An 11,978-nucleotide genomic window follows, 5' to 3' on the forward strand; every position below is an offset into this window, starting at 1 on the left:
AGACATGCTTTAATCTAGCTCTACCGCAGGAAACTTTGGGCAGGATTCATTGACTAAACTGCTAAACACCCACATCTGACTGGGAGCATGACAACTGTACCTATTCTGTTTCATTTAAATGGCATTTTTGTAAAAAGTTTTTTTGTAGTTATTTTGTACAATAAGCACCAAGCCTCTGTGAATGATATTGTACAGTATAACATGAGCACGTGCACACGTTTGTGTCTGTGTGTGAGAGAGCGAGAGAGATTTTGTTTCTGTGTGAGAGTCACATTGAGGTGTTAGATTAAGAGATGTTATGTACCACATAGCCCATGGATATTCAGTAAGCACCTCAAACAATTAATGACAGAGTCTCTTCAAATGCCTCTGTGTGTGTGTATGTGTGTGTTGGTTACAGTTAACGCTGAAGTGTGTGTCTGGATCAAAGTGGCTCTCTTTCTACTTTCTTTTACCTCATATATTCTGACAATCATGGACATGTTACAGACATTAGAGATATTCAAAGCCGCCTTTAAAAATGTTCTGTACAGGATACGACTTTCATTCACAAAGCCTTGATCAACTTTCTCCCTTCAGACAGGAACCTTCTATGACTGTAAAAAAAAAAAAAAAAACTGCTTTTTTTTCTCGTTCTGTCTGTAGTTTGTGTGCACAGTGGTGGCCATTGTGTTGCATTATTCCTACATGTGCACCTTTGCCTGGATGTTTGTGGAGGGTCTGCACATTTACCGCATGCTCACAGAAATGCGCAACATTAATCACGGTCACATGCACTTCTACTATGCCATCGGCTGGGGCTTTCCTGCCATTATCACCGGTGAGACATGCACCCATCCACACACATGTACACACACACAGGCTCACACACACACACACACACACACACACACACACCCCTACCTGTGCACACATACACACCCATCTGTGCACACACGCACACATATACACACATGCTCACACATACATACACACACATACATACACAGACACAGACGTACTCATCCACACATGTGTACACATATAAACACACACATCTGCATATGCACACAGAGCTCCATCCACACACACACACACACACACACCCACCCATCTGTACACACATGCGCGTGCACACACACACAAGCATGCACACACACGCAAGCATGCACACACACACACACATATACTCACAGACACACACACACTCTGATGCAGGCTCCTCTCCTAATCAACTATAATCCCACACACCCTGACAATATCTTGAATCAGAAACATACACACACACAAACACACACACACACACACACACACGTACACAGACACAGACGTAATCATCCGCACGCGTGCACACATATACACACACACATCCGGATATGCACACAGAGCTCCATCCACACACACACACACACACACACACACACACACACATTCTGATGCAGGCTCCTCTCCTAATCAACTATAATCCCACACACCCTGACAATATCTTGAATCAGAAATATACCCATGCCCAGACAGAGAGGGGAACTGGAGGTGTCTTTTAATCATAGGAATACTGATCCTCTGCTTCCTGTCAGCTCAGTATAATTCAGATCACACCTCTCATTTGACTGCCTCTGATTGGTTGGCGTATTACATTTCTCAAGAAGGATTAACATGCTAACAGATACAGATCTCTATTATTTTTTTGGTTCAGTTAGGTTTTTTTTATGTGCTGATACGTTAACTGTGTGCCTACACTACAGAGAGACTTAAGGTGTTGCGGAAAGGAGCAGTTCTCTGCTCTATTTGTGTTCAGATATTAGCGACTGAAAAGACTGTCCTGACCGAATGCGTGTCTGTCACTGTGGTCGCTTATCTGCTCACACTGTTTAACAGTGGGTAGTTTGACAGTGTGTGTTGTGTCAGGTTGACAGTGGCTTGTTTGACAGTGTGTGTTATGTCAAACAGTGTGCATCGTCTCTCTGTCATGGGTTTGGCAGTGGGTTGTTTGACTGTGTGTGTTGTATATCTGTCATACATTTAGCATACATATAGACAGACAGTGGGTTGTTTAACTGTATGTGTTGTGTCTGTATAACAGTGTGTATCATCTCTCTGTCGTAGGCTTGACAGTGGGTTGTTTAACAGTGTGTGTTGTGTCTCTGTCATAGGTTTGGCAGTGGGTTATTTAACAGCGTGTATCGTCTCTCTGTTGTAGGTTTGGCAGTGGGGCTGTTTAACACTGTATATTGTGTCTCTGTTGTAGGTTTGGCAGTGGGGCTGGATCCTCAGGGTTATGGGAACCCAGACTTCTGTTGGCTCTCTGTTCATGACACACTCATCTGGAGCATCACTGGCCCCATCTCTGTCATAGTCCTGGTCAGTCTGTGTGTGTGTCTGTGTGGGTGTGAGTGTGTATGATAAGCTTCATTAGCAAAGCCATGGCTACTTTTCTCTTGTCTGCTCACTGTCTGTGCATGTGTGTCTGTGTTTCAGTAACATACTTAATGATTATCTTGGCTGTTATAATGTTCGGAAATGCTCCCTCCCTTCTCAGATAAACATGGTAATATTTACACTGGCTGCCAAGGCTTCTTGTGGACAGAGGCAGCGCACTTTTGAAAAGACATTAGCAATGTAAGTCCTATCAGAATTCCCCTCTCCGGTTTTAAACAGCTTTTTTTTCCAGATTTCACAGTCTCTCTTTTACCACATAAACCAGGAAATCTGTGCTCTCAAGGCCACAGTCCCTGCCCTGCATCTCTAAACAGTATCTGTGAATGTGCAACATGGAAGAATAAATCAAATTTAAATTCTGTTAAACTAAACATATTCTCCTACGGCAGGATAAGTTATGGGTACCGTGTGTCCTGACTGTTTTGTGTCTTGCTCACCCTCTCCTTCTTCTACAGCTCTGCTCTGCGTGTGGCTTTCATGCTCCTTCTGCTCATTAGCGCCACCTGGCTGCTGGGACTAATGGCGGTCAACAGTGATGTTCTTACTTTCCACTACCTTTTTGCCATCCTCAGCTGCCTGCAGGTAATGCTCAGGGTGTGATCATCCAGAAGCAATGTGATTCTGTGGTGCCAATGGATCCTATGGGTCAGTTCTCTCTTTATTCCACTATCTGTGGGTATGTTAATTTCTGTAAGTGTCACTGACTAAAGTCATTATGACCCTCTGATTCATTTACAGAAGTGACAAGAAGTAATGGATAAATGGAGGGGATTCAGTCTGCCTTTCTCTCTCACTGTCTCTCCCTCTCTCCCCTTTCCAGGGCATTTGTATCTTCTTCTTCCACTGCATTTTCAACAAAGATGTGAGGAGAAATTTGAAAAGCTTCTTCACAGGGAAAAAGTTGTCAGCAGGGGATTCGAGTGCCTTCAATGCTACGCGTGCAACTCTGCTCACGGTGAGTTTGAGTTACAGATTCACTCTGTTCACGGTGAGTGTGAGTTACAGATTCACTCTGTTCACTGTGAGTGTGAGTTACAGATTCACTCTGCTCACAATGAGTGTGAGTTACAGATTCACTCTGCTCACGGTGAGTGTGAGTTACAGAGGATTCATTTATCTGAGGACTCATTATTCCTGTTGGGCAGTATCAGTTATAAAGCTAACATATCACACATCAACACATAAGTTTCATCAACACATTTTTACCAGATGAGCACTTTAAAGATAAGGCTGCATTTATCATTCAGCACTAACAATAATCATAATGACATGAGCTCATGACAGTACACATAATGACATGAACTCATAACTGCTTACTCAGGCAGAAATAGTATCAATAAAATGAAAATCGTAATTATCAGGAAAACATCAGGGGCCTCATGTACAAAACCTTGCGTAGAATTCATACTAAAAAATAGCATACGCACGAAGCTGGGAAGCTGCGTATGCACAAAAAAATTTAGATGTATGAAACCGCGCGCATGCAAGATTCCTCGCACCTTCTCTTTGTACATCTCAGTCAACGTGAAATTGAGTGCACATGCATGTGCGCCGCACTCCAACCTCTCTCATCCATCAGTTAGACCGATTGTAATATGCTAATGAGTATGAATAGGCCTAGAGTCTCCTCTCTTCAAATTCATGAAGAATGGCGAAAGCAATCGGCAAGTCGATCAAAAAACTAAATTTCATCAAGTGCGAAGTGGAGGTGCTATTGACAGAGGTGGAGGCCAGAAACAGTATTTTATTTGGCACTCTGTCCTCTGGCGTTCATAATAAAAGAAATGGAAAAAAATGGAGTGGGACAGTGTGGCAGAGGCTACTGATGCGGTTGGGTCGGAGAAACGGACGGTAAATGAAATTTAAAAAGAAGTGGTCCGATATTGAGGTGGACTTAGACTTAGACTGCTTTTATTGTCATTTCCACATATGCATGACTCATACATACAGGGGAACGAGATTGTGTTACACAAGGACCACAGTGCCACATAAAACAATATAACAAATAAATACCACATAAAACAATAAATACGCACAATAAGTACTGAGGGGAGGGTTAAAAAAAAGAAAAGAAAAAAAGAAATCCGGGGGGTAATAAATATGACAACAGAAAGTACTGGGTAAAACAGAAGTACTAAGTAAAGACAGAAAGTACTGGGTAAAGAAAGTACTAAGTAAGTAGTAGTAGTAAGAAGTAAAACTTCTACAACATACAAACAAAAAAACAACCCTACATATTTCAAACCTAGACATATATGACATAACACCTACAGACATAACACCAGACACAGACAGTGAATTACTGGCAACAGCATTGGCATTGTGCAGGTAGGTAGGTGAGTTGTATGGGGTGTTAGTGCAATTTGATTGTGCAGTAGTGCAGTTGATTGTTCAAAGGTGCAGTTGTGCAGTTTATTGTGCAAAGGAGAGGTCAGAGAGTGTTCAAGCTGTTGAGGAACCTCACAGCCTGAGGAAAGAAACTGCTGCATAGTCTGGTGGAGGCAGCACGGATGCTCCGGAACCTCCTGCCAGAGGGTAGGAGGGAGAAGTGGATGTGGGAAGGGTGGGTAGGGTCCTTCGCGATGCTGAGGGCTTTCGGGTGCACCGTGCATTGTAGATGGCCTGTATGGATGGGAGAGCAGTTCCTATGATCTTTTCAGCTGTCTTCACTATCCGCTGCAGGGACTTGCGATCACAGGCTTTGCAGTTCTCATGCCAGACAGTGATACAGCTGGTCAGAATGCTCTCTATGGTGCCTCTGTAGAATGTGGTGAGGATGGATGGGGGGAGACTCGCCTTCTTCAGGCACCGCAGGAAGTGGAGACGCTGCTGGGCCTTCTTGGAGAGCGCAGTGACATGTGAGGACCAGGAGAGGTCCTCTGTGATGTACACTCCCAAGAACTTAGCGCTGTTGACTCTCTGTACGTCCGTACCATCGATGGTCAGGGGGGTATGGTGGGTTCTGGTCTTTCTGAAGTCGATGATGACCTCCTTAGTTTTCCCTATGTTTAGGAAGAGGTTGCTGATTTTGCAGCACGCTGCCAGTTGGTCCACTTCTGTTCTGTATAGAGAATTCATCATTGTTGCTGATGAGGCCTACCAATGTAGTGTCGTCAGCAAACTTTATGATGAGGTTGGAGGTGGATGATGCTGTGCAGTCGTGGGTCAGCAGGGTGAACAGGAGCGGACTGAGCACACAGCCCTGTGGAGTGCCGGTGCTCAGTGTGATGGACCTGGAGGTGATGCTGCCAATTTGGACTGACTGTGGCCTCTCCATGAGGAAGTCAAGCACCCAGTTGCAGACAGGGGTGTTAAGGCCCAGCTGGCTCAGCTTTTCTATCAGGTGTTGAGGTATGATTGTGTTAAAAGCTGAGCTGAAGTCAATGAACAGCATCCTCACATAGCTGTTCTTTCTCTCCAGGTGGGACAGGGCTGGGTGGAGGGAAGAGGTTATGGCATCTTCTGTGGAGCGGTTAGCGCGGTATGCAAACTGGAGAGGGTCCAGTGTAGAGGGCAGGCTGGACTTGATGTGTTTCATGACCAGCCTCTCAAAGCACTTCATGATGATGGGAGTCAGCGCAATGGGACGGTAGTCATTGTGGCAGGACACGGGGGACTTCTTAGGCACTGGTATGACTGTAGTAGACTTGAAACACATGGGGACGACTGCGTGGAACAGCGAGATGTTGAAGATGTCAGCAAGAACATCTGCCAGCTGCTCAGCACAGTCCCTGATAGCTCGGCCTGGGATTCTGTCTGGGCCCGCAGCTTTTCGTGGGTTGACTCTGGAGAGGGTCTTTCTCACTTCGTCTGCAGTCACCTGCAGAATCTGGTCATCCGTCCGGGGGGTAGTTTTTACCGCCAGCACATTGTTCAGTCTCTCATACCGTGCGTAGAAGTCGTTCAATGCATCTGGGAGGGTGGGGTCATTGCTACAGGTCTGAGGAGGAGGAGGCTTGAGGTCAGTGAGGGTCTGGATTCCCTTCCACAGACGCCGTGCATCTTTGCCGTTTGTGAAGTGGCTGTTGATTTTTTGGGCACATTGTCTTTTCGCCTCCCTGATGCCACGCAACAGGTTGGCCCGTGCTGTCTTGAGGGCTGACTTATCACCAGATCTGAATGCATCATTCCGGGTCCTCAGCAGTGCCCGGACTTCTGCTGTCAGCCATGGCTTCTGGTTGGCCCGCGAAGAGATGGTTTTGGTGACTGAAGAGATGGTATTGGTGACTGAGAGATGGTTTTGGTGACTGAAAGATGGTTTTGGTGACTGAGAGATGGTTTTGGTTTTCTGGACGTGAAGCGGAGGACTGCTGCCCACCACCAGAGTGGTGGCAGAGCAGGCGGAGGTGCAGGAGTCAAGGACTCACACCGTTAGAACAGAGAGTTTCCTCTGTTGTGGACGACGCTATTTTTACGGGGTTATTACATGCATGTGAGGGAGACTGAATGCATACAAGGTCGCAATGAAGGAAAAAAAATTCCATGTTTTTGGGTAACCTTCCTATAGATTACTAGATTTACTTTTATGTAATAACCTTGTTACATGTAAAGATGCAATGATGCCAAATAGGCATCCCTGTTTACAATGAATAGGCTGCAGCGTATGTTCTTTGGTGTGATTTCTTTATTTTCAATGAGACGGTGTGGTGGCAGGAGACTCCAGTGGCACGCACTCTGAGTCTGTCTCTCCCGAACAACCTAGCATCTCCGGCATCTCCATGTGGTCCGACAGACTCGGAAACCAATTCCCAATGTTAGCAGTTTCACTGCATAGCCTCTAAGAGTCGCCAATGGACAAAAACCATTAGAAATGTGCGTACGCCAGACATAAAGGTGGCGTGGAGGAACGCACATTCTCACGTTCATTTCACTCTTGATACATCCGACCGTGAGCGTGAAAGATGGTGCACGCAACATCTTTGTGCATATTGTTTGTACATGAGGGACCAGGAGTGGAAGAATTGATCCAAATGACGTTACTTTTGAAACATTACGTTTTAATGGATTTTGCAAAGTTCACACATTTAAATAAAAATAATATAGTTGAGGGATTTAAATGGAGATGGTATAGTTGACACATTTAAGTGGAAATAGCAGAGCTGACACAATTGAAGTGTGTGTGTATATTGAGGGATATAGGGAATAAGTCTCTCTGATGTCCACAGCGTTCTCTGAATGGTAACACATACACGGAGGATGGGGCTTTATACCGTACACCGATCGGAGAGTCCACTGTGTTTCTGGAAAGTTCTGTCAGGTCAGGCAAGAGCTGTAGCAGCGGCTACCTGACATATGCACTCAGGTAAGCAGCTAATGGCTCTTTTCTCTCACTGTGCAGTGTCTTTGTCTGTGTTTACACTTATCAACATCAGAAAACATATCCAGGTGTGTATGGGAGTGGTTTGCTCTCATTTTGTTCCTATACAGGGAGGTGTCGAGACAGAGGTGCAGAGGGTCTTCTACCAGCAGAAAAGAGGAGCATGGGGAGGGAGACTCATCTCTCTTCTACCGTAACAGTAAAAAAGCTGAGGGTGAGGACTGAATTACATTGTGAGATGTATTCACAGATTCTGGGAGTCGATATTGAACATGTGAATTGACAACATGTTGACAGTCTACTGAAAGTAATTAATTGATGTACATTACACCCCACACCTCTTTCTCCCTCTCTCTTTTTTATATCAGACATTTTGTGTTATTCTCTTCATCAGTTGTACATTAACCTATTGTTTGTGTGTGTGTGTGTGTGTGTGTGTGTGTGTGTGTGTGTGTGTGTGTGATCTAGGGTCAGACTCGGACAGTGAGCTCTCAGTAGACAATAATAGCTGTTCCTGTGCTTCGTCTCACTCATCAGACAGCGAGCATGAGGAGGAGAAGAAGACTAAACCTAAATGGAATAATGAAAGATCTCCACTCCACAGCACTCCTAAAGGTAACACTTTCTTTATTTCACATTATGAAAACAATATTGTGATAAAATTTCTTTAGGAGTTCCTCATGGACTGATTCTTGGTTCACTCTTCATCTTTTTGTACATATCACCTTTGGGTAAAATTAAAAATTATTTGTTAACATGTTGTCAGTGTCCACAGTGATGCAGGTAAAGTACTGTTATAGGACTTGAGAACAAGACAAATAAGAGGGGAAAAAAGGAAGATCGTTTCCATTGCTCTTGTCCTTATTTTTGAGCTGTGGGTTGACTAGCTGTTATTATTTTAGTTGATACAGTGTCCAATCCTGTAAGGCCGCACTGGCCAGTAGAGCACCCAACAGCCAGTGAGAGTGAGAATGCTGGCAAAATGGAGAAACCGTGTGTGGAGACCAGGGTGAATGTGGAACTTCATCAGCAGAATAAACTCAGTCATAATGGAGATCTCCCGCAACCTCCAAGTCAGCCTGGGAGCAACCAGTTACCCAGGAGAGGTCAGAGAAGTGTCCATCATTGCTCTGTCATGTCACAAATTGCTTGTCTATCAAAACAATGTTTTGTCTTGCTTTTGAACGGATGATAAATAAATGCTCATTGGCTAAATGTTGAACAGAGAACAAAGCCTGTGAGATATGAGCCTGGTCTGTATCTGTACTTGTCTCTCTCAGGGATTTTAAAAAACAAAATCACCTACCCGCTGCCACTTACTGACAAGAACATGAAAAACCGACTGAGGGAGAAGCCGAGTGACTACAACCCCCCACTGTCTGGCTGTAAGACTCCATCATTAGGGTCTACTGAAGGGCTCTGCACGGGCACTGAGACCAACAGCATCATTATCAAACCTCCCCCATTACCTCCAGTAATCCCCTCCAATGGGGTTACCATGGAGCAGGGCACAAGCCTAGTCACAGCAGGCGAACAGTTCAACTCTGAGTGAGTGGTTGTAAACTACAAACCTGCTTTACACATCTCCTTCATTAAACTGACTGCTTATTTAAAAACACAAAAACTCTTGCTCTCAGAATGCTCCACCCAAAATACCTTTACAGCAGTGGTGGAGGAAGTAATCAAACACTGTACTTAAGTAAAAGTACAAATAAACAGACAAAAATGTACTCTAGTAAAAGTAAAAGTACCACATTAACCTTTTTACGTGAGCAAAAGTAAGTACCTGCTTTTAAATATACTTAAAGTATTAAAAGTAAAAGTACTTGCTGAATGTATTCCCTAATGCAATGGTCTACAATATCATTGTGTGCCTACTGTAGTTATATTTTGTTTAATACATCAATAGTATGGGCTGTGCCATTTTAATTAACAATGCTGCAGATGATGCTATTGATAACACTGGCAAACAATCTCTTATCAATTATTTGAAAGGTTATTGTTTTTATTGTGTTTACCCTCTGTGACACAGTTCACACTTGGACTTACGATTCTGTGAATCAGAATTTCAGGGGTGACCTGCAGAGTTAAATGCCATTAAGCAAAATAATAAAGAGGACTGATTATACCTTTGAAAGTTTTTATTTAACTGTAAATAAAACCAAACACAATAGAACACAATGCAAAACCATTGTGTTATATTGACTGCAGTAAACACATTCAAGTCAAGTTGTCTGCCTGAAAAAAGGGGCATTAAATGCACCTAACAAAGGAATAGGCACTGATCCTAACACAGGGTTTCAACATATTATCTATTACAAAATGTATACTTTTGCCAGACTGTTCCTACAGGAGATGGAAATTTGGTTTGGCTCAATATAAGCATGCCAAGTAGGGTTGACAGTCTGACTTTTAAATTCCATTTTAGTGTAATTAAGACAAAGGTATCTTTAAAGTAATTACTACGATGTTAATACTGTCATTCTATAATACCAACTCATTTTAAACCTTAACTCTAAGCACAGGGCTAAAGAGCCCCTAGCCACACAAGCAACATAACCACCGATGTTCCCGGCATCTAGCATCCAAGCAAACACCCAGGACCAAGACTACATTGCGTACGCAACATGCATGTGTTACTTGCCAGTTAACGCTAGATTATAATAATTTAATCGTGTTTACTTGTTGCTAGTGGTGCATTTGAAAAAGAGGCTAGCTAAGGTTACATAAGACTTCACTAACCTAAATTAATTTAACATGCAAAAGTCAGGTAGCGTTAAGCAACCTAATTTACCTCAATATGTTTCTTCAAATTTGACGGCGAATTTTTGAAAGCTAGCATCTCGTGTTTTCGAGGGAGACAAAGATGGCACCGGAATCTCCATGAATCATTTTTAGAACCGGTTATCTCAAACAACTCTTTTAAATAAGGCAATTGGTGGCGCATATCTAATGGCTGAATCTCTGTGGTGGCCTCTCTCGAATTCATTTTGGGTGTTTTATCACCGGTTAGTGCTGCTGCTGCTGCGGGCGCGCCCCGCTCGTGATGAAGGAGGGTCTAACATTACCTGTCCGCTTTGATTGGTTCAGTGGACCAATTCCCCTCTCGCCATTGATTACTTTAAAACTAACGAACAAACAAAAAAACGCAATGTGACTGTAACGTGTAACGCAACGCATTGTAGAAATATAGTGGAGTAGAAAGTATAGATACTTGCTGTAAAATGTAGTGGAGTAAAAGTCAAAAGTACCCACAACTAAATCTACTTAAGTAAAGTACAGATACATGAAAAATGTACTTAAGTACAGTAACGAAGTACTTGTACTTCGTTACATTCCACCACTGCTTTACAGATGTTAGACTTAAAGATGCTACTGGATGAAGATGTATGTCAAGCATGTGTAACGCAGAGTGAATTGAAAACCTGTGTATCTGTCTACTGTACTGGATCAGTATTACTGAAATCAGACCCTACTGCAAGACTAGAAAGTGTAACGTTGTGTTCTGTGTTGTTAAATATAATGACACACTCCTTTGGGCTCTACTGTACTCCACATGGCTATGGAGATGATAAACTCCTCTTCTTATCTCCTCTCTCCCCCTCACTTCTCCTCTCTCTCACTCTCTCTCTTTCTCTCTCTCTCTCTCTCTGTGTCCTTGCAGTGGAAGCAACGAGACATCAATCTGAGACTCACTATTGATTTTAAGGGATCCCTTTCCTGCTGTGGACTATATACATTGCCCTGAGGATGTGACTGCTGCACTGTCCCAGTGTCTGTGGAAGACGACTCACTGGCAGTCACCTCAGCTGGCCGTGGTGCTAAGCCTCCATGGAGAGTAGTGTTACTGTGGACTGTGGAATGTCGAACAGATATGCGACAAATCCTTAAGCAGGCCCAACTGAGTGGTCAAAGTGCTCTACTGTGCGAGACTGAGGATGTTACCAAGTGTTCCAGAAGACTGATGCTGCCAGGTGCGCTTGTGTCTCTAAACGTACCATTACATGTAATGTGTCACCCAGTGGCACTGTTTACATCTCCCTGCACTGCTGCCCCGTGCAGGCTGATGGCGCTACACAGAGCAGGACTGAGACTTGACCACAGTAGAAATCTCATGCTGCACTCGATGATCATCAGCTGTATTCACCAGTCTTAAACAAAGAATGTAACAAATTAATGTGTCTGAAATGGAACTGATGTGCACATATTTTTCTACTTTAAATTTATAGAAATACATTTTAAA

At 43.6% G+C, this 11,978-nt stretch overlaps 1 protein-coding gene across 1 annotated transcript in view; it reads left to right on the forward strand.

Annotated features, from left to right (window-relative positions):
• The window catches only part of celsr1b (cadherin EGF LAG seven-pass G-type receptor 1b), a 67,985-nt gene extending 56,561 nt beyond the window's left edge, over positions 1–11,424 (forward strand). The window contains exons 25-35 of the mRNA XM_030764957.1: positions 646–820; positions 2,228–2,340; positions 2,519–2,598; positions 2,874–3,000; positions 3,239–3,373; positions 7,584–7,720; positions 7,870–7,949; positions 8,204–8,350; positions 8,638–8,841; positions 9,016–9,283; positions 11,400–11,424. Coding sequence (XP_030620817.1) covers positions 646–820; positions 2,228–2,340; positions 2,519–2,598; positions 2,874–3,000; positions 3,239–3,373; positions 7,584–7,720; positions 7,870–7,949; positions 8,204–8,350; positions 8,638–8,841; positions 9,016–9,283; positions 11,400–11,424 — 1,491 coding nt within the window. The remainder of the gene's footprint in view (positions 1–645; positions 821–2,227; positions 2,341–2,518; positions 2,599–2,873; positions 3,001–3,238; positions 3,374–7,583; positions 7,721–7,869; positions 7,950–8,203; positions 8,351–8,637; positions 8,842–9,015; positions 9,284–11,399) is intronic.
• Positions 11,425–11,978: the final 554 nt, after the last annotated feature.

The sequence above is a fragment of the Chanos chanos genome, chromosome 2 (assembly GCF_902362185.1).
Source record: "Chanos chanos chromosome 2, fChaCha1.1, whole genome shotgun sequence".
Classification (NCBI taxonomy): Eukaryota; Metazoa; Chordata; class Actinopteri; order Gonorynchiformes; family Chanidae; genus Chanos; species Chanos chanos.